At 46.8% G+C, this 21,888-nt stretch overlaps 1 protein-coding gene across 1 annotated transcript in view; it reads right to left on the bottom strand.

The window, feature by feature from the left end:
* Positions 1 to 12,916, bottom strand: part of LOC120915327 (kinesin-like protein KIF18B) — an 85,902-nt gene extending 72,986 nt beyond the window's left edge. Inside the window, exons 1-3 of the mRNA XM_040325732.1 lie at positions 12,757 to 12,916; positions 5,648 to 6,001; positions 3,357 to 3,514 (exon numbers count right to left, since the gene is read on the bottom strand). Coding sequence (XP_040181666.1) covers positions 3,357 to 3,514; positions 5,648 to 5,969 — 480 coding nt within the window. The 5' untranslated portion in view covers positions 5,970 to 6,001; positions 12,757 to 12,916. The remainder of the gene's footprint in view (positions 1 to 3,356; positions 3,515 to 5,647; positions 6,002 to 12,756) is intronic.
* Between the last annotated feature and the right edge of the window lie 8,972 nt (positions 12,917 to 21,888).

Here is a 21,888-nt window from a genome sequence, read left to right as displayed (position 1 = left end):
CCCCGACTTCTAACCACTCTGTGCTGTCCCTCAAAAAACAACCAATATAAAAAGCGCAATATCACATTTCTCACAGTTTGATACTTCCCATTGGGTAGAAAAGAACCCCGAGCAAAGTGGCATAAGAGAAGATGCATTAGCCATTACCAAAAAAAAAAAAACTTTCAAAGTAGGATACAGATAGGATACACTTCTGCACCATGACCATGGGTGCCACCAGCCCAACAATGTACAGGTGAGGAACTGCAGGGGCCGAAGGGCAAAGACAAAGTGGATATAGTACAAACTGACTTACAGAAATAACCAAATATCTCTACTGGTCTGGAGAAAAGTGAATATGCAAACATGTCTTTCAAATCTATGGTTCCCTTAAAATGGTCAGAAAGTCTCCATCTTGAACCTCCAATACTTGATAAAAGGCTTCAACAAATGTAAGTTTCACTGAAAATTAAGTCGTGTACCTACAGTGCCTTGAAAAAGTATAACATACCCTGTCATGTTACAACCAAAACGTAAATGTATTTTATTGGGATTTTAGGTGATAGATCAACACAAAGTGTGAAGTGGAAGGAAATGATAAATGTTTTTCAAATTGTTTTACAAATAAATATGTGAAAAGTGTTGTGTTCATTTGTATTCAGCCCCCCGGAGTCAATACTTTGTAGAACCGCCTTTCACTGCAATTACAGCTGCAAGTCTTTTTGGGGATGTCTCTACCAGCTTTGCACATCTACAGAGTGACATTTTTGCCCATTCTTTTTTGCAAAATAGCTCAAGCTCTGTCAGATTGGATGGAGAGAGTATGTGAAGAGCAATTTTCAAGGCTTGCCACAGATTCTCAATTGGATTTAAGTCTGGACTTTGACTGGGCCATTCTAACACATGAATATTCTCTGATCTAAACCATTCCATTGTAGCTCTGGCTGTATGTATAGGGCCGTTGTCCTGCTGGAAGGTGACCCTCCGCCCCAGTCTCAAGTCTTTTGCAGATTATAACAGGTTTTCTTCTAAGATTGCCCTGTATTTGGCTCCATCTATATTCCCATCAACTCTGACCAGCTTTCCTTGTCCCTGCTGAAGAAAAGCATTGCAACCACATGATTCTGCCACACATAGCATTTTACTTTTAGGCCAGAAATTTACATTTTGGTCTCATCTGACCAGAGCACACTCTTCCACATGTTTGCCGTGTCCCCCACATGGCTTCTCGCAAACTGCCAGATTTGTGGAGTCTACGACTGACCTGTGGACAGATTCTCCAACCTGAGCTGTGGATCTCTGAAACTCCTCCAGAGTTGCCATGGACCTCTTGGCTGCTTCTCTGATTAATGCTCTCCTTGCCGGGCCTGTCAGTTTAGGTGGACAGCCATGTCTTGGTAGATTTGCAGTTGTGCCATACTCTTTCCATTTTTGGATGATGGATTGAACAGTGCTCTGTGAGATGCTCAAAGCTTGGGATATTTTTTTTTAAACTTCTCCACAACTATATCCCTTACCTGTCTGGTGTGTTTATTGGCCTTCATAAAGCGGTTTGTACACTAATGCCGCGTACAGACGGTCGTTTTTTGTGATGAAATAAAACGACGTTTGATATCATGAAACAAAACAACGTTTTTCAAACTTCAATTTTAAAAAACGACGTTGCCTACACACCATCGTTTTTTCAAAATGCTCTAGCAAAGCGCGGTTATGTTCAGCACTCTTTTCCATTGAAGCTCGCTTCATACCTTGCTTCTGAGCATGCGCGGGTTTAAAAACGTTATTTTAAATGTCGTTTTAGCTACACACAGTGATTTTTTATGACACAAAAAACGACGGTTTGAAAAACGACATAAAAAATTGAAGCATGCTCGAATTTTTTTTTTTGTCGTTTTTCAGAAGACATAAAACAACGTTTTTCCCACACACGGTCATTTTAAATGACGTTTTTAATAACGACGTTTTATTTCATCACAAAAAACGTCCGTCTGTACGCGGCATAAGATTCTCTAACAAACCTCTGAGGGCTTCACAAAACAGCAGTATTTATACTGAGATTAAATTACACACAGATGGACTGTGGCATTAGAGTAAATGGGGCCAAATACAAATGCACGCCACACTTTTCACATATTTATTTGTAAAAATATTGGAAAATCATTTATCATTTTCCATTCACTTAATTATGTGACATTTTGTGTTGGTAGATCACATAAAATCCCAATAAAATAGATGTGTGGTTGTAACATGACAAAATGTGGAAAATTTTAAAAAGGAGTACAAATCATTTTTCAAGGCACTTGAAACAACAATAACTCCAGGCTTTCATTTTTAAAAGGTGAAGCTTTTGCAGAACATTACACCCGCAATCAATGGATCACAAGTGCAAGGTCAGGCTTCTGCAAACTCTTCCTTCAGCTGGCTGTCCTGGCTGTCAGTGGACTACAAGTGTGCTGAATATCGCACTCATGTCTCATTGGGAACTACCAGTCCGTCTCCTGCAGTGTGGAAGATGGGACTTGTAGTTTATCACAATTTGCCAACACACTTACCAGCCAACCTGCAAAACAACCAAATTGGCCATAAAAATTTATGTTAAAAACAGAGGGCCAGATTCACATATAATTACGTTGCTCCTGGGCAGCGTAACGTATGTGATTTACGTTACACCGCCGCAGGTTTATAGCGTAAGTGCCTGATTCTCAGAACACTTACCTGTAAACTTGCGGCGGTGTATCGTAAATGCGCTCGGCGCAAGCCCGCCCAATTCAAATGGGGCGGATACCATTTAAATTAGGCGCGTTCCCGCGCCGAGCGTACTGTGCATGCTCCGTCGGGTAAATTACCCGACGTGCATTGCGCTAAATGACGTCGCACCTACGTCATTTGCTTAGGCGTTAACGTAAATGGCGTCCAGCGCCATTCATGGACGTCTTACGCAAACGACGTTGATTTTTAAATTTCGACGCGGGAACGACGGCCATACTTAACATGGCTTAGGACAACTAGGGCTCAGCCCTAATTTTACGCGGCGTAACTAGATGGAAACGACGTACAGTTAGATCGACGGGCCGTTCGGGGATCGCCGCAAGTATTCATTTGCATATTCTACGCCGGCCACAATAGCGGACGGCCTAGAATTGCATCCTTAAGATCCGACAGTGTAATTCAATTACACCTGTCGGATCTTAGGGCTAGCTATGCTATGAATCAGTCGCATAGTTAGGACGGCCCTAACACAGAGATACAACGGCGTATCAGGAGATACGCTGTCGTATTTTTTTTGTGAATCTGGCCCAGAATCACTACTGTACACGTTATTAGGCTAGATTACGGAATTGGTTTCTGAGCACAAGCAATTACCAAGCAGAACACACCTCAAGATAAGAGATGCCTACTTCACATGACTTCTCTTCTTTGATAGCTTCAATACGCTGGTAAAGCTCCACCATGGTTAGATACATCACTCCCGGATCAGTTGCACTTCCCAACATTGTGTGCGTTTTCCCGGCACCTGTAGCTCCATATGCAAACACTAAATATGAGAAGAAAGAAGATAAAATGGTGAAAAGGATAGCCCTTAATAGGAAAACATCACTGGGTTAAAAGAGAATTGTGTTTTGTAGCTGTAGATTTGATTAAAGCAAGATCATTTTTTACCCATACAGCCTGAATGTTTAGCAAGGTGCAGAACATGGTTTACTATGGACATACACATATAGGGTCAAATATGCTGCAGGCAGTAAATTTGTCAGTTTGATGATGGTGGAAAGCTTACTGAGGAGAAACAGGAAGTGAGAAATTCAGACAAAGAAAAAAAACATTTAGAAGGGAAATGGAAGGAAAAGGTAAGTGAACCAACAATGCACTAGCTTAAAGGAACCTATTTAGAAAAAAAAAAGACGAACCTTTACAACCCCTTTAAAGGGGAAATAAAGCCTTTGTTATATAAAAGTGATGCTAGGTAGGGTTTTTATAACAAAAGAGACAGTTAGTCACTTCTGCCATAGAAGCTTCTACCTGCCTGTCGGAACGTCTTGTAAAAATGTACGCCGAGCCATGCATACTCAGCTCAGTGTACAGTCGGTGCCGAGACAAAGCAACTCATGTGTGCATCCAATCAAGAGGCTGGGAGAAGGGAGTTCCGGGGACAGAGCAGAGTGCTGAAATCACAGTGCTGTGGAGAATTGATTTCTTAGGCAAGTTTGCTATAATGTACAAATATGCTGCTCATACTTGCACATTATGGAAGCAACCCCCTGAAGGTACAAAGTCTTGAAATAACCTGCTAGCTTATGTTTGCTTTAAAAGCAGTTCTAAAGTCAGAAGGTTTTTAATCCTAATGCATATTATGCATCAACATAAAAAAAAAAAAAACTTATAGCCAGATTCACGTAGAGATACGACGTTGTATCAATAGCAACTCCGAATCTGCACCTGCGTATATTTAAGTGTATTCTCAAATTGAGATACACTTAAATGTAGCCAAGATACGACCGCCGGCGCCGTCGTATCTTAGCTGTCTATTTACGCCGGCCGCTAGGGGCGTGTACGCCGATTTACTCCTAGAATGCGTAAATCAGCGAGATACGCCTATTCATGAACGTACGCTTGCCCGTCGCAGTAAAGATACGCCATTTACGTAAGGCGTTTTCAAGGGGTAAAGATAAACCACCAAAAAGATGGCGCAGCCAATGTTAAGTATGGACGTCGGAACCGCGTCGAATTTTGAAATTTTTACGTCATTTGCGTAAGTTGTCCGTGAATGGGGCTGGCCATAATTTTCGTTCACGTCGAAACCAATGAGTCTTTGCGGCGTAATTTGGAGCATGCGCACTGGGTTACGTGCACGGACGGCGCATGCGCCGTACGTTCAAAACGTCAATTACATGGGGTCATGCCTTATTAGCATAAAATACGCCCACCTCTTCCCAATTTGAATTAGGCGCGCTTACGCCAGCACATTTACGCTACGCCGCCGTAACTTAGGATGCAGGTGCTTTGTGAATACAGCACTTGCCTCTCTAACTTGCGGCGGTGTAACGTAAATGACGCCCACACAAAGTTACGCCGGCGTACGTGAATCTGGCTATTAGTGTGCAGCAGCCCCCATCATACTTCTTACCTAAGCCCCATCTCGATTTATACGAGAGCCTCTGCTTCCCAGGACTCTCCCTCCTCATTGGCTGAGACAGCAGTGGGGAGCCACTGCTGTCAAAGTGAGTAAACTAATAAGGAACGAGGGGGGTATGAAGCAGAACTGCAGGTCTGTGTCTGAATGGACTATGCACCAAGTGTAATTTCTGTCTGCTTGCTTCCTCTGCCATCAGCATGAATCACTTCCTGCCACCAAGAGAAAAATGGTGACGGGGGTGTCCCTTCCCTCCAATTAGCTGTCAGCCCTTTGCTCTGCAGAGTGTAATTCCAACTCTCTGCCCCCTTTCTTTAAGACATCTTGGACAAGCTTTAAAATTCAGTACTCAGATGTAGGAAAAATAGGGCTGCAGTTAAAACAGGTACAACTTATATAGGAGGATTTGTTTCATCTTTTTGTATCACCTAAGGTCAGGTGACTTCACTGGGTATACAACCACTTTAAAAGTAAAAGACAAATTTCAGAAACCTCAAAAACAGGCACTAATGTACGGTAATTATTTTTCATATTTACCGGAGCAATTGTAGCCATTCAATACACCATCAATAATCGGCTTAGTCGTGTGCTCAAAGACCTCTTGTTGCGTGCTATCCTCGCCAAAAACACGGTCAAAAATGAACTTCAGGTCTTTGCCTTTGCGTCTGTTTCCTTCGTGACCTCGCAAACCAGAAAAGACATTTGATGTCTCAGCGTCATCTGGGTCAAATATTAGAATGTTGTGGTCCACTACTTGTACAACGGGATACTGGTTCCCTTCTTCTTCCCGTGTGTTGGGGGGGCGAACCCGAACCACAACAGACACATTGCCCTCTTCAGGGGCTGCTGCAGCAGTCATAGCAGCTGAAAAAGATGCACAGCACGAGATCTCTGTGGAAGGAAATAAAATACTTTTTAGAAAATTGATGACATCATTTGGGATCTCTTTGCAGCCTCCTAATTGGAAGACATGTATAGCCAGCCAGCTTTACTCTGCCACTGTGTTCTGTGAAAAGACAAGCTGTGGGAACACTGTGGGGTTGATTCACATCTATGCAGGTTGCACTTGATGAGTTTATCCGGAGCAGTTTGCATTTTCGACCGTTTTTGATGCTTTGTTTTTTTTGGGCTAATAAGAAAGTATGACATTTCTGTTCATGAAGTGCAACTTTACACACTCTGGGCCAGATTCTCATACATTAACGTTGCTCCTGGGCAGCGTAACGTATGTGCTGTACGCTACACCGCCGCAGGTTTACATCCTGATTCTCAGAACACTTACCTGTATCGTTAATTCGCTTGGCGCAAGCCCGCCCAATTCAAATGGGGCGGGCACCATTTAAATTAGGTGCGGTCCCGCGCCGAGCGTACTGCGCATGCTCCGTCGGGTAAATTACCCGACGTGCATTGCGCTAAATGACGTCGCCCCGACGTCATTAGCTTAGACGTTTACGTAAATGGCGTCCAGCGCCATTCACGGACGTCTTACGCAAACAACGTATTTTTTTTAAACTTCGACGCAGGAACGACGGCCATAGTTAACATTGGTTGCCCCTAATAGCAGGGGCATCCTTACGCGTCACGTACGCTACGGAAACGACGTAAATTCTCAGAGTCGGACACGCGTAGGTTCGGGAATCTCACGTACTTACCTCATTTGCATAGACGACGGGGAAAACGACGATGCGACACCTAGCAGCGGAAAAAAAATTACTTTTAAGATCTGACAGCGCAACAGCCTTACGCATGTCAGATCTAATGGATATCTATGCGCAACTGATTCTAAGAATCAGTCGCATAGATACCCGGGGCCAGATGAGGAGTTACGACGGCGCTAATGGTGTTGCGCCGTCGTAACGCCTTTGAGAATCTGGCCCTCTGAAACTCAAGTAGCATCAAAGTCAGCCTCCATGAACAGAACGGTCATACTTTCCTATAAGACAAAAAAAAAAAATGCGAATGCATAAAAAAAAAAAAAAAAAAAAAAACTCAAAACGTGTTTTTGCTGCAGGTTCATTGAAGTCTATTACACGCAAAAAGCAATCTGTTGCATGGGGAAAAGTTCCTGACCCTTCCCACAAAACACACTGGGCCGGATTCAGATACATTGCAGTATCTGCCGGCGCGGCGTAACGTATGTCAGATACGGTACGCCGCTGTAACTTTGGGCGCAAGTTCCGTATGCAGAAAGAACCTGCGCCATTAGTTACGGCAGCGTAACGTATGTGTGGCGGCGTAAGCCCGCCTAATTCAAATGGGGATGCTGTGGCCGTGTTTTATTTACAATTTAAGATGACCCCGCATATTTTATGTTGTTTGTGAACAGCGCATGCGCCGTTCGTGAAAGAATCCCAGTGTGCATGCTCCAGATTACGCCGCAAAGCCTCATTGGTTTCGACGTGAACGTAACTTACGCAAAGCCCTATTCGCGAACGACTTACGCAAACAACGTAAAATTTTCAAAACTCGGCGCGGGAACGACGTCCATACTTAACATTAGCTACGCCTCATATAGCAGTGGTAACTTTACGCCGGAAAAAGCCTAACGTAAACGACGTAAAAAAATGTGCCGGCCGGACGTACGTTTCTGAATCGGCGTAAATACCTAATTAGCATATTCCTTGCGTAACTATACGGAAGCGCCACCTAGCGGCCAGCGTAAATATGCAGCCTAAGATACGACGGTGTAAGACACTTACGCCGGTCGGATCTTAGGGAAATCTATGCGTAACTGATTCTCTGAATCAGGCGCATAGATACGACGGCCCGCACTCAGAGATACGCCGTTGTATCTGAATCCGGCCCACTGACTCAAAGGACAGGTGTGAACTAAAACCATGGGATCTAGGTTAAATAGACTGTAGTGCGTTTTCTGCAAAATGCACCAAAAAAAAACAGATAGGTGTGAACCAAGGGTTAAACTAGAGAGTGCAAAATCTGGTGCAGAAATTAAGCAGCTTCTAAGTTTTTTTGTTAAGGCCTAGTCCTGGTTCACACTGGTGCGATGCAGGAACCCACGTGCTTCCTGTGCGGGTTCCCGCATCACATCTCACACTGCTCTCTGCAAACTGCTGTGGGTGTCAATGTAAAGTTAATGACACCTCCAAACTGGTTCACAGATCGCAGTACAAACTGAAATCGTACAGGAATCGGATTGCATGATCCAACTTCAGTGCGGACCAAAAAAAGGATCTTGCACCATTTTGGTGCGAATGCGATTTCAGCCATACAGTTTCGCATCGCATATGATGTGCGCAGCAGTGCGGTGCGAATCACACGTGATGTCTGGCATTGCACCAGTGTGAACCGGGCCCTAATTGAACATGCTGAAATTGGAAGCCGATTGGCTACCATGCACAGCTGCACCAGATTTTGCACTCTCCAGTTTTAGTAAATGAACCTCTGTGTGGGTCTGCACATTAGACTGTAGATCAGATCTGGAGTGCGCTTGATAGGTGACAACTCTTCTCCTGCAAAGAAAGCCAAGAACAAGCATTGTCACCATGTGCCAGGACTCCAAATACATTCTGGTAGGTCAACTGGCTCCTGTCTTAAAATTGGCCCTGGTATGATATTCTATGAAGTTTTCCCCAAAAATGTGACAAATAATAACTTAAAAAAACTCTCCATGCCTCTTACTAAATACCTTGGACTGTCTACTTTCCAAAAAAGGGGTCATGTGGGTGTTATCTGTACTGTCCTGACATTTTAGGTCTCAAGAAATTAGATAGAAAGTCAGTACATCATGATTGATCAATTTTCAGATATAAAGTACAGACCATATTTTGTGGACTCTCTCCTATAGGACTAAATCATTTTATTTAATTACCGTATATACTCGAGTATAAGCCGAGGCAACTAATTTTACCACAAAGAAAAAGGGGAAACGTATTGACTCGAGTATAAGCCTAGGGTGTCCATATGCATGCCTCACTGTGCCCATGACTAGGACCAATTTAGACAGAAGACAATAAACCTACCAGCATGTCTTTGGAGTGTTGGAGGAAACCCGCGCTATTTGTGGGGGAAGGGAATGTATGGGTACAGTGTTGCATGACCGTGCAGTTCTCATTAAAAGTGTGACAGTGCTGAAAATTGGCCTAGGCAGGAAGGGGGTGAAAGTGCCCGGTACTGAAATGGTTAAAGCTGCAGGTATGATTCATATTGCACACTTATGTCAGTCCAGCCTGGCACAATGCCAGTATGAATAGCTCATACCTGAGGAAACTTACAATCACTGCAGTGGTTGTCATTACCATCCAGGCGTTGCGCTGAACGGCTGCCCTTTTGCCTAGTAACCACAGAAGGTCACTCACTTGACACTGTCTCCATTCACAAAATGTCTTCTTTTTTTCCAATACAATGTGATGTATGATTGGTGGAGAGGAGGGGCGGTGGTGTCATGAACTCCACCATGTCCAATCACAGAAATCCTTGCATTCATTAAAAATACAGTGTTCTGTGAATGCCGGCAGTGGCAAGTGAGCGACCTCCTGTGTGTGAAGAGGGGACGTTGCTCAACACAGGACCTGGAAGATCACAGCTATCACAATATGTAGTGCTGATCACCATGGTGATTGTCTCATAGCAATTCAATATTGCATCTCATTGTGCAAATCTTGACCATGGTAACCACACAATACACATCATACCTGGATTCAGCTTAAAGGGGTTGTAAAGGTTTATTTTTTTTAAATATCAAACATACTTACCTCCACTGTGCAGCTCGTTTTGCACAGAGTGTCCCCCCGATCCACGTCTTCTGGGGTCCCTCTGCGGCTGTCTCGGCTCCTCCCCGCAAGAGCTAACCCCCTTCTGGTAAGCACTCTCCCAAGGGGGTTAGCTTGTGGGTGTGCTCCTGTGATACAGTCGGTGGCTATGTATCACTCGGCCCCGCCCCCCGGCGCGCTGTGTCATTGATTTGATTGACAGCAGCGGGAGCCAATGGCTGCGCTATCAATCATCCAATGAAGAGCCGAGAAGCCAGCATGTTCACGACGTGGGACTTTCAAGGGCTCAGGTAAGTGAATGGGGGGCTGGGGCCTGTAAGCATCGGATGTTTTTTCACCTTAATGCATAGGGGTGCAACGGATCACAGTTGATCCGTGATCCGAACGGGTCACCCCCTTCAGATCTGAACACACTGTGATCCGCAGATTGCCGTGGCTCCAGGGCTAGGCCGAAGCCGCGGCCTTTCCTAATGTTATGTCCGCGGCTCCGGAGCTAGGTCGAAGTTGCTGTCTTTCCTAACGTTATGACCGCGGCTTCGGCCTACCTCCGGAGCCGCGGCCATAATGCTAGGAAAGGCCGCGGCTTCGGCCTAGCTCCGGAGCCGCAGGAACAACATTAGGAAAGGCCGCTGCTTCGGCCTAGCTCCGGAGCCGCGGCCATCTTGGTACACCTGGCGGCGGCCCTCCTCTGTTTACACCCACAGAGGAGGAGCCCACACTCGTGGGGAAGAAGCACACGCTGGGAGTGTCTGTACTGCCCGAGGGGGGTCTCTTGCCCCGAGAGGAGAGGGGGGGGTCTCTTGCCCCGAGAGGAGGGGGGGTCTCTTGCCCCGAGGGGGTACTATAGTTGGTGGGGGGAGGTGAACAGTGGGGGGAGATGTGTATATTACAGTGGGGGGGGGGGGGGGAGATGCGTATATTACAGTGGGGGGGAGATGTGTATATTACAGTGGGGGGGAGATGTGTATATTACAGTGGGGGGGAGATGTGTATATTACAGTGGGGGGGAATTTTTTTATTTGCCGATCCGAAAAATGATCCGATCCGTGACTCCTGATCCGAAGAACGATCCGAACCGTGAGTTTTTTGATCCGTTGCACCCCTATTAATTAATAGGATGCATTAGGTGAAAAAACGCAAAGCTTTACAACCCCTTTAAGGCTCATTTACACTTGCGATTGGGGAGGTGGTAAAAACACACAGTTGAGTCATGTTTTTACCGCTCCTCCATACAAAAAGCAAAGCTTTCTTGTCGCCATTTTGGATAGCACGAAGTGGGATATGATCGCTTGACAGTTTGTATTGCTGTCTGCGCCTCCTATTAAGGAGATTCTATTTGTCCTGTTTAACATCATCATTGAAACTAAAAGAAAATCAGAAATTTTGGGTTGTCCCCAGAAAAATAAGAAGGGAAATCTTTCAATGGGGACACTAGTTCTGGTGACCTGGGGGTCCCTAAGGAATTTCCCTACATTGCAGGGATTTCCTCTCACTTCCCGTTTGGCTATAGGACAGAAAGTGAAGGGAAATCTCCACAAGGGGACACCACGACTGTGGACAGGGGTTATAACCCTTCCTTACTCTATCCAAAATCTGGGGGGGGGGAATTGCGTTTGTGACCTGCATTTGGGGCGTCATTAAATGAAAGAGTTACTAAAGTCTTTTGTTTAAAAATTACAAACATGTCATACTTACCTGCTCTGTGCTGTTGGTTTTGCACAGAGCAACCCCAATCCTTCTCAGGTCCCACCGGCGCTCCTGGCCCCTCCCTCCTATTGAGTGCCCCCACAGCAAGCAACTTGCTATGGGGGCAGCCGAGCCTCTGTGTGTCCATTCAGACCATGAGCCGTAGCCCGGGCCCATCTCTCTTATTGGCTCACCAACTTTGATTGGCAGCAGCGGGAGCCAATGGCACCCCTGCTGTGTCAGCCAATCAGGAGAGAGAGTCCCACTGCACATGCGCGAGCATGAATGGATTCAGTCTTATGGGATCTGTCAGTGTCCCAGAATACTGTGAGGGGGAGGGAGGGAGGAGAACTTCTGTTTAAGACTGCCTAGGCCAGTGATGGCAAACCTTGGCACCCCAGATGTTTTGGAATTACATTTCCCACGATGCTCAACTACACTGCGGAGTACAGGAGCATCATGGGAAATGTAGTTCCAAAACATCTGGGGTGACAAGGTTCGCCATCACTGGTCTAGGTGGTTGGAATGGAAGTGGGATTGGGTAGCTGTCAAAAGCAGGGGAACCGCTCCTCAAAAGATCCAATTCTTCAGCTTTCAGGTGGCGCTACCCTTTAATATTGACACTCGCTGCATACCAATTTTGGATATAGTGAATGGGTTTCATTTTTGCCATCTGAGATTTCCCCTCACTTCCTGTCCCATAGTCACAACAGGACGTGAGAAGAAATCCCTACAATAAAAAAAGGAAATCACTAGTGTCCCCATTGGATGACTTCCTCTCTATTCCTGTTCTGGTGTCAAGTCAACCCAAATGTGGATTTTTCTACTTTCAACGAGAACAGTAAAGAGGGCAAATATAGAGGAGGAGTCTCCCTAATGGGGGTACAAAAAAAGGGGGGGTGACGGGGGGTTCTAATCCCTCTCCACTCCTCTACAAAACTAAAAATAAAGGAAAGCTTTGCCTCTAGTTCCACTTCAGGGATAAACTAAGGTATTGGATCCAGCCATGGTAGGGAAACACTGATTGGCTGGGGAGATTGTAAAGAAGGTCCTGTGTAGTCCCATGAAGAGTATAGCCCCCAGTCTATGTACTGTTATACTGTATACAGTTATCAGCGTACGGTACAAATGCCGGGGTCACCTCTCCTGTACAGCACGCCGCCCCAGCATTGCACACGGCGTACATTCTCCTCACACTGCAATCCCGCACCGCGACACGTGACCACTCACCTGCCGGCCCGATGACAATCAGGAACTATAAGAAGACGGCTTAATATTCCTCCGTGTTGTTATTATTTTCATTATTCCTCAGGATCCCCTCCATCCCCGCCCACTTCTTCCCACACTTCCGCCAGACTAAGTTCAAATCGCGCGGGCACGTCCGAGCGTGTAAACTGATTGGTCAGAGGTTCACCGTTCTAATTGGTGGGCGTAAGGCAGGGCAGCGTGGAGAGAGCTGTGTGTTCGAGGCGGGCTTAATAGTGTGTGTGTGACTCGACACTCGACTCGACTCCTGTGCTGAGGGGACGCATGCTCCTCATAGCGAGGGGATGCGAATGCGTTCCTTATAGCGAGGGGATGCGTTCCTCATAGCGAGGTGACGCGTGCCCCTCTTAGCGATGGGAAGCTTGCGCCTCTTAGCGAGGGGATGTGTTCCTCATAGCGATGGGACGCGTGTTCCTCATAGCGGTGGGACGCGTGTTCCTCATAGCGATGGGACACGTGTTCCTCATAGCGGTGGGACGCGTGTTCCTCATAGCGGTGGGACGCGTGTTCCTCATAGCGATGGGACGCGTGTTCCTCATAGCGGTGGGACGCGTGTCCCTCATAGCGATGGGACGCGTGTTCCTCATAGCGATGGGACGCGTGTTCCTCTTAGCGAGGGGATGTGTTCCTCATAGCGATGGGCCCCCTTATTTCTCAAAGCGAGGGGACGCGTGTTCCTCATAGCGAGGGGACGCGTGTTCCTCATAGCGGTGGGACGCGTGTTCCTCATAGCGGTGGAACGCGTGTTCCTCATAGCGATGGGACGCGTGTTCCTCATAGCGGTGGGACGCGTGTTCCTCATAGCGGTGGGACGCGTGTTCCTCATAGCGGTGGGACGCGTGTTCCTCATAGCGGTGGGACGCGTGTTCCTCTTAGCGAGGGGATGTGTTCCTCATAGCGATGGGCCCCCTTATTTCTCAAAGCGAGGGGACGCGTGTTCCTCATAGCGGTGGGACGCGTGTTCCTCATAGCGATGGGACGCGTGTTCCTCATAGCGATGGGACGCGTGTTCCTCGTAGCGATGGGACGCGTGTTCCTCATAGCGAGGGGATGCGTTCCTCATAGCGGTGGGACGCGTGTTCCTCATAGCGGTGGGACGCGTGTTCCTCATAGCGTTGGGACGCGTGTTCCTCATAGCGGTGGGACGCGTGTTCCTCATAGCGATGGGACGCGTGTTCCTCATAGCGATGGGACGCGTGTTCCTCATAGCGGTGGGACGCGTGTCCCTCATAGCGGTGGGACGCGTGTTCCTCATAGCGATGGGACGCGTGTTCCTCATAGCGGTGGGACGCGTGTTCCTCATAGCGGTGGGACGCGTGTCCCTCATAGCGGTGGGACGCGTGTTCCTCATAGCGATGGGACGCGTGTCCCTCATAGCGGTGGGACGCGTGTTCCTCATAGCGATGGGACGCGTGTTCCTCATAGCGGTGGGACGCGTGTTCCTCATAGCGGTGGGACGCGTGTTCCTCATAGCGATGGGACGCGTGTTTCTCATAGCGATGGGACGCGTGTTCCTCATAGCGATGGGACGCGTGTTCCTCATAGCGATGGGACGCGTGTCCCTCATAGCGATGGGACGCGTGTTCCTCATAGCGGTGGGACGCGTGTTCCTCATAGCGGTGGGACGCGTGTTCCTCATAGCGATGGGACGCGTGTCCCTCATAGCGATGGGACGCGTGTTCCTCATAGCGGTGGGACGCGTGTTCCTCATAGCGGTGGGACGCGTGTCCCTCATAGCGGTGGGACGCGTGTCCCTCATGGCGATGGGACGCGTGTTCCTCATAGCGATGGGACGCGTGTCCCTCATAGCGATGGGACGCGCGTCCCTCATAGCGATGGGACGCGTGTCCCTCATAGCGATGGGACGCGTGTTCCTCATAGCGATGGGACGCGTGTTCCTCATAGCGATGGGACGCGTGTTCCTCATAGCGATGGGACGCGTGTTCCTCATAGCGATGGGACGCGTGTTCCTCATAGCGGTGGGACGCGTGTTCCTCATAGCGAGGTGACGCGTGCCCCTCTTAGCGATGGGAAGCTTGCTCCTCTTAGCAAAGGGACGCGTGTTCCTCTTAGTGAGGGGATGTGTTCCTCATAGCGATGGGACGCGTGTTCGTCATAGCGATGGGACGCGTGTTCCTCATAGCGATGGGACGCGTGTTCCTCATAGCGATGGGACGCGTGTTCCTCATAGCGATGGGACGCGTGTTCGTCATAGCGATGGGACGCGTGTTCCTCATAGCGATGGGACGCGTGTTCCTCATAGCGATGGGACGCGTGTCCCTCTTAGAGATGGGAAGCTTGCTCCTCTTGCATTTTTCCTGTACTGGAACCCAGAAAAATGCACCGGACCCCAGTACAGTGAGAAAAAAAAAAAACAAGATAAAAGGCACCTGAATGCATATGGAAACGTATTAAAAAGGTGCATGCAGAAACACATCCGGAACAGATCTGGAGTGCGTTTTTGCAAAGCAGGAACAAAGATAGTCTCTGGACAGCCGGCACAAATTGTAGCCTTTTATTAAAAGAAGGACAGCACTACAAGTCACAGCAAAATAAAACCTGGACTGATGCGTTTCGCACTGAAACTAGTGCTTAGTCATAAGCACTAGTGCGTTTTTGTGGTGTGAACCAGCCCTAAATGGTTTTCAATGGCATAGTTCACACCAGTGCAAGCGGTTATAGCTCAAGAAAAAGATAGAACATGCTGCATTTTTTTTTCTGTACAGGAACACATCAAAAAATGCACCTAAAAGCACCAAAGATGCCCTGGAACACACGTCCTTATTTAGACACTGGGTTCACACTTGAGCGATGACGGACATTGCGTTTGCCATTGCTGTGCAGATCACATGCAATGCAAATTCAGCCATGCACACTGTATGCTCCTTGAGGGCAGGGACTAATGGGACTGTATATGTACTAAGATCCCAGGCCTCCTTTAGTCTAATAAGAACCTCCAGAGCCAAGAGCTGCTGACATCTTTCTGTATAGAGTGGCTTGTAAGGCATATAATGTGTAATGCAAGGTAGATTCATGGGCGCCAGACACTTCTTGAATGCAAAGAGATTTTATTTCTCTTGAACAGAACTTTGGGAGAGAGGGTTAGGGCCAGGACACCCTTAGGTAGTTGCAATGTTAATTTGGCAGACTCTGAGACTTCTACCGGTAGACAGCAATGCAGGGAAAGGCATCCAACAAAACACTGCATCTGTGTGCGTAGAAATGCTGTCTCCTATGGCAACAGTCTTAGAACAGTTCCTAACACAGATTGTAACAATTTCCTTTACTTTCTCTACAGTCACTTCTTGTAGGTTCTCATCCCACTGAGCTCCCAGTCTCTCTCACTAGACTTGCTGATTCACTACCACCGAATCCCTTAAGCTCTTCCAATCTTCACTTAAAGCGGAGTTCCACCCAAAAATTGAACTTCCACTTAATCCACTCCTCGCCCCCTTACATGCCACATTTGGCATGTAATTTTTTCTGGGGGGGAGTGGGGGCTTCAGGAGGAGTGGGACTTCCTGTCCCACTTCCTCCTTCCACCGAGGGGCTACATAACTTAATCGCCTTTTGGCAGCCCCTCCCTGTAGGCGATCGCCTGTCCAATCAGATGGCGCAGTGCCGCTCGCGCATGCGCAGTGGGTGCCTGGCCGTGAAGCCAAAAGCTGTCATGGCCGGGTGCCCACAGTTGCAGTGGAGGCGCCGGCGGTGAAGGGGGGGACCGGAACGAAGCTCCCAGCGGCACGTCGCTGGACTGAGGAACAGGTAAGTGTCTGTTTATTAAAAGCCAGCAGCTACACTTTTTGTAGCTGCTGACTTTTAATAAACATAAATAAATGCCTGGAACACCCCTTTAAGCACTTGCTTACTGGGCACATATACCCCCCTCCTGCCCAGGTGAAATTTCAGCTTTCGGCACTGCATCGCTTTAACTAACAATTGCGCGGTCGTGCGACGTGGCTCCCAAACAAAATTGACGTCCTTTTTTCCCCACAAGTAGAGCTTTCTTTTGGTGGTATTTGATCGCCTGTGCGGTTTTTATTTTTTGCGCTATAAACAAAAAAGTGCAACAATTTTGAAAAAAATACAATATTTTTTACTTCTTGCTATAATAAATATCCCAATTTAAAAAAAAAAAAAAAATTGTTTTCTCAGTTTAGGCCGATACGTATTCTTCTACATATTTTTGTTAAAAAAAAAATCGCAATAAGCGACTGGTTTGCGCAAAAGTTATAGCGCTTACAAAATAGGGGACAGAATTATTATTTTTTATTATTTATTTTTTTACTAGAAATGGCGGCGATCTGCGATTTTTATTGGGACTGCGACGTTATGGCGGACACATCGGACACATTTTTGGCGCCATTCACATTTATACTGCGATCAGTGCTATAAATATGCACTAATTACAGTATAAATGTGACTGGCATTGAAGGGGTTAACACTAGGGGGTGAGGAAGGGGTTAAATGTGTTTCCTATCAAGTGTTCTAACTGTAGGTGGAGGGGGGGTGACTGGGGGAGGTGACCGATCTGTGTCTCTATGTACAAGAGACACAGATCGGTCTCCTCTCCAGAGACAGCACCGCTGTCTCTGTGTAAAACGGCAATGAGAGATGATCTCATATGTTTACATATGAGATCATCTCTCATTGGCCGCACAGATCGCATCGCAAACGGCCACTCTAATTGGCCGTTCGCGGCGATCTGTAATTGGCTGTGTCCGAGGGACACGGCCAACACAGATTTTCCCCGCTGCGCGCTCTGGAGCGCGCGCGGGGACCGCCCAAAGGGGCGGACGTCAATTGACGTCCTGTTGGCTTTTGGGATCCGCACTGTAGCCGTCAATTGACGGCAGGCGGATCCCAAGTGGTTAAGTACGTTCCTCAAGCTTCACCCCCACTTCTCTGCTGGGTCCCTAGCTTGGCACTCCAGATACTTCTCAAGCTTCACCCCACTGGCCTGCTCAGTCCCTGGCTTGACACACAAGGCTGATCTGCAAGCTCCACTTCCTCTGGCTGGGTCCCTGGCTTGGTACCTGATTCTGATTCTTCACTGTCCCCGGTTGGTAAGATTACTGCTCTGGTACTTGCCTCAGCTACTCACTATGGTGCCTAATAATAGGGTGGTTGGTCCATTAGTGGCGGCAGCTTCCCCTCTACCTCTGACCACGACAGGTTCTCCGGCCGGCAGAACCAGCACTTATGGTTGGACTGCAAGCCACAATCCCAAACCCTACGCTGCTCTCTTGCTTCTGGATAGGCCCTCACACAGCCTAACAGCCAGATGTGCCCAGGATAGGCCCAGCAGCCTGGGCAGTACAACACACATCCACCCAGACAGCCATCCAGGTGGCACAGAACATTGATCACCTGACTCTACACAAATATATAGGTTCTCCCAGCAGGCCAACGGATTTGAGAAAACCCCTGCCCATTGGCTGAGATTGCCCTAGTACTCCTAATCTGTCCTTGCTTTGCCCATTCTCTTATCTAATGTGGCCAGGAACCCGGCCACCCAGTGGCAGAAGAGAGAAGTGCAGCAATTCCAGACTTAGGATGAACTCAATTGATCCCCAACAATGAGCCAAGGTAACTACACCTGGCAGGTAAATTTAGGAACAACCCTGTCTAAACACTGCCACTAGATGGCACTGTGCTGGTGACATTAGATTGACAGGGGCTTAGCAAGGTGAGATCATAAATGGATGGGGTGTCTCATCCAATTGTCGGGGGTTTCTTTTAGTCCCTTGGCATGCTGGGAAAGCCTATTTATTTGGGTGGAGTCAGGTGATCGGGGTGCCACCTGAACGGCTGTCTGTTTGCTATAATAAATATCCCCAAAAAATATATAAAAAAAAAATGTTTTTCCTCAGTTTAGGCCGATATGTATTCTACATATTGGTAAAAAAAAAAAAAAAGCAATAAGCATATATTGATTGGTTTGCGCAAAAGTTATAGAGTCTACAAAATAGGGGATAGTTTTATGGCATTTTTATTAATATTTTTAACGTGACTGCGACAGTATGGTGGACACATCGGGCACTTTTGACGCCATTTTGGAACCATTGTCATTTATACAGCGATCAGTGCTATAAAAATGCACTGGTTACTGTGTAAATGACACTAGCAGGGAAGGGGTTAACCAGTGATTCTAACTGTGGTGGGGCTGGGCTACGAGTGACATAACAGTGAGCAGTAGATCACTGTCCTGTCACTAGGCAGAACAGGGAAATGCCTTGTTTACATAGGCATCTCCCCGTTCTGCCGCTCCGTGAGACGATCGCTGGCACCCGGTGGATATAGTGTTCGTGGGCACGCTCACTGAGCATGCTGCAGGGGCACACGCCTGCACAGCGGCAAATTCAAAAGGACCTACAGGTACATCCCTTTGCACAGCTGTGCCATTCTGCCAATGTATATATACATACAGCAGTCAGCAAGTAGTTAATGAACCAGAGCAGTTTTTTTTTCATATCAGTTATAGGCCCTATCATTTGGTGATGACGTTGTTAGTATTTAAAGTTGAACTTTAGTCAGAAAAGGAAGTCCTGCTAGATATATATATGTATATATATATATATATATATATATATATATATATATGCTGTACACTGTTTGCTGGTCTGTGTGCTGAGGCCTCAGAGGAAAGGTATCCAATACATGTGTTAAAGGTGTTGGATATTTGTCTCTCTGTGTTCCTGTTCACAAAGGTCTTGTGGAGGTTTTAAGGTTCACACCTTTCTATATCAGTGTCAAGTAATATTCTCTGACATAAATTAGTTGTGTTTTACTTATAATATTTCTTGTATTCATTCTTTTTCTCAGTAAACATATCTTAGTGGTTCAGTGATACTGTGTGAGTTTCTCATTACTAACGCAACGTTTTAGAATGGAACCCAAGGTGTCAGAGAGGATTTGCAGAGTTGAGTTAACCAGTGGGATATAGTGTCTATCAGCAGCCCCCACGGGGGTACCGCTACATATTTATAAAGGCAAAAGCTTTCATTGAATTTTTTTCCCCCACTGGGGAGATTTACCCCAGTATTTGTCCTGGATACCATTGTCACCAAGACACAATGTAATGGGAGATTTCAGAGTTGCCATGGGAGTGTCAGGGCTGGGCTTAGCTTTTCCTGCTCTGAGCTGGCCGCTCAGCTGTCGGCTAATTGCCAGCTCCTTTCTCTCCATAGTGACCCACCTGTTGATGATCTGCTTATCAGTCTTGCCTACTTAAAGCCTTCCAGCTCACTTCATCTCTGCCTTCGCCTTTGTCAAGATCACAGAGACTTTCTCCTGCGTTCCTGTTGAAGACTTGCTCGGCTGACGTTCCTTCTGGCTACTGATCCTGCTTGCTGTACTACTACATTTATCGCTGGCTCTCTGACATTGGCTTGGCCAACTACCCGATCCGGTTACTGAACTCTGTTTTGACTACGCTTACTCTGTTTACCTTTTAATTTTTATTATTAAACAAGTGTGATTTAACTGTATTTCTGTCTCGGTCTGATTCATGGTTTCTGACAGGGAGCAAGTGGTGAGCTTTCTTCTCCTTTACTGTTACATCTCCAAGACAGAAGATTAATGGAAAGCTCAGCAGGAGACAGATAGCAAAGGATATCCTGATGAGGCTTTTACTGATCTGTACTTTACACAAAACCTAAAAAATCTCTGGGTTATACATAAAATGTACACTCTAGCAATTCGATTTTCTATACTTAAAGCAGAGGTCCACCCAAAATTTTAACTTCCACTCGTTGTACTCCTCCCCCCTCCGGTGCCACATTTGGCACCTTTCGGGGGGAGGTGGGGCAGGATAGCTGTCTTTCACAAGTATCCCGTTCCCACTTCCAGAAGCCGCAGCTATTGACGTCGCCGCCTGGGCTCCCTCCTCCTTCCCCGGCCGCTGGGCACATGCACAGTAGGGTTCCCGGCGTGAAGCCGTAAGGCTTCACCGCCGAATTCTCTTAGTCGCAATGGAAGGTGGCATGCACCCGACAGCTGATGGAAACATCAGCTGCCGTGCTGGACTCCAGGACAGGTAAGTGTCCGATTATTAAAGGTATGCAGCTGCAGGCTTTTAATTTTTGCAGCAGTGGGTGGACCTCCGCTTTAATACTTAATTGCCACAAACTATCTAATGAAAGAGCATCAGTGTGTGAATATAGTTTCCTGATGTTTTTCTGGCTTGTTAACACACATACCCTAGACGTTCTTTACACATTTCCTATCTACTGTATTTGCTGGCGTATAAGACTACCTTTTACACTAAAAAAAACTGGCCAAAAATCAGGGGTCGTCTTATACGCCGGGTCAGCTGCTCGGATGCCTGCTGGATGTGCAGTAATACTGTATGTAGCTTAGCCGATCCCGGTAAGTGTTGTATTCAAATGAATACAGAGCCTTGGAGTAACAACCTCTGCCAATCTGAGCAGGCTACATACAGAAGCCTGCTCGGATTGGCTTTGAGAGTCAAAGAGGCGTGGGCTGATGATGTTACAGCCTCTGCCAATCCAAGCAGGCTTTGTATTCTTTAATAGAATACATCGCTCGCTGTGATTGGCTCCAGCAAGAAGGAAGAAGAATATGGCTCCAGAAGGAAAAAATATGAAGCATCAGAAGCCTCGGAAGGGGGCCGTCTTATACGGTGAGTACAGGCAAAAAATCGTAAAAAACTGTCAAATTAGGGGGTCGTCTTATACGCCCGGTCGCCTTATACACCGGCAAATATGGTACTTTGATATGTTTCAAATCTCTCCCTTAGAACAAGTGGCCATACACATATAAATCGCATCATACTGAATAAAAAATAATCTGATAAAGCTGTTCAGACTTATACAGTGCAGTTTGTAATATGATCCAGAGCACTATTACATGGTAATGTTAATCAGAATTCAACCATGATAGAATCTCTCCTGTGGTTTTGTTTTGCCTCAAGATCTTATATGCATGACATATAATTTACTCCATTTGTTTTGTTCTGTCGTGTCATCTCTCTTGCTACAAAAACATGTATCTTTATAATTCTATATCTGCCTGGAACATGGACTTCAAATAACTGACCTGCAGCCCAGAGCATCCAAACTTTGCATTTTGGGT

This window comes from Rana temporaria, chromosome 10 (assembly GCF_905171775.1).
Source record: "Rana temporaria chromosome 10, aRanTem1.1, whole genome shotgun sequence".
In the NCBI taxonomy this organism is placed as follows: Eukaryota; Metazoa; Chordata; class Amphibia; order Anura; family Ranidae; genus Rana; species Rana temporaria.
The sequence above is the reverse complement of the archived record's forward strand: the minus strand, read 5'-3'. Positions and strand labels throughout refer to the sequence as shown.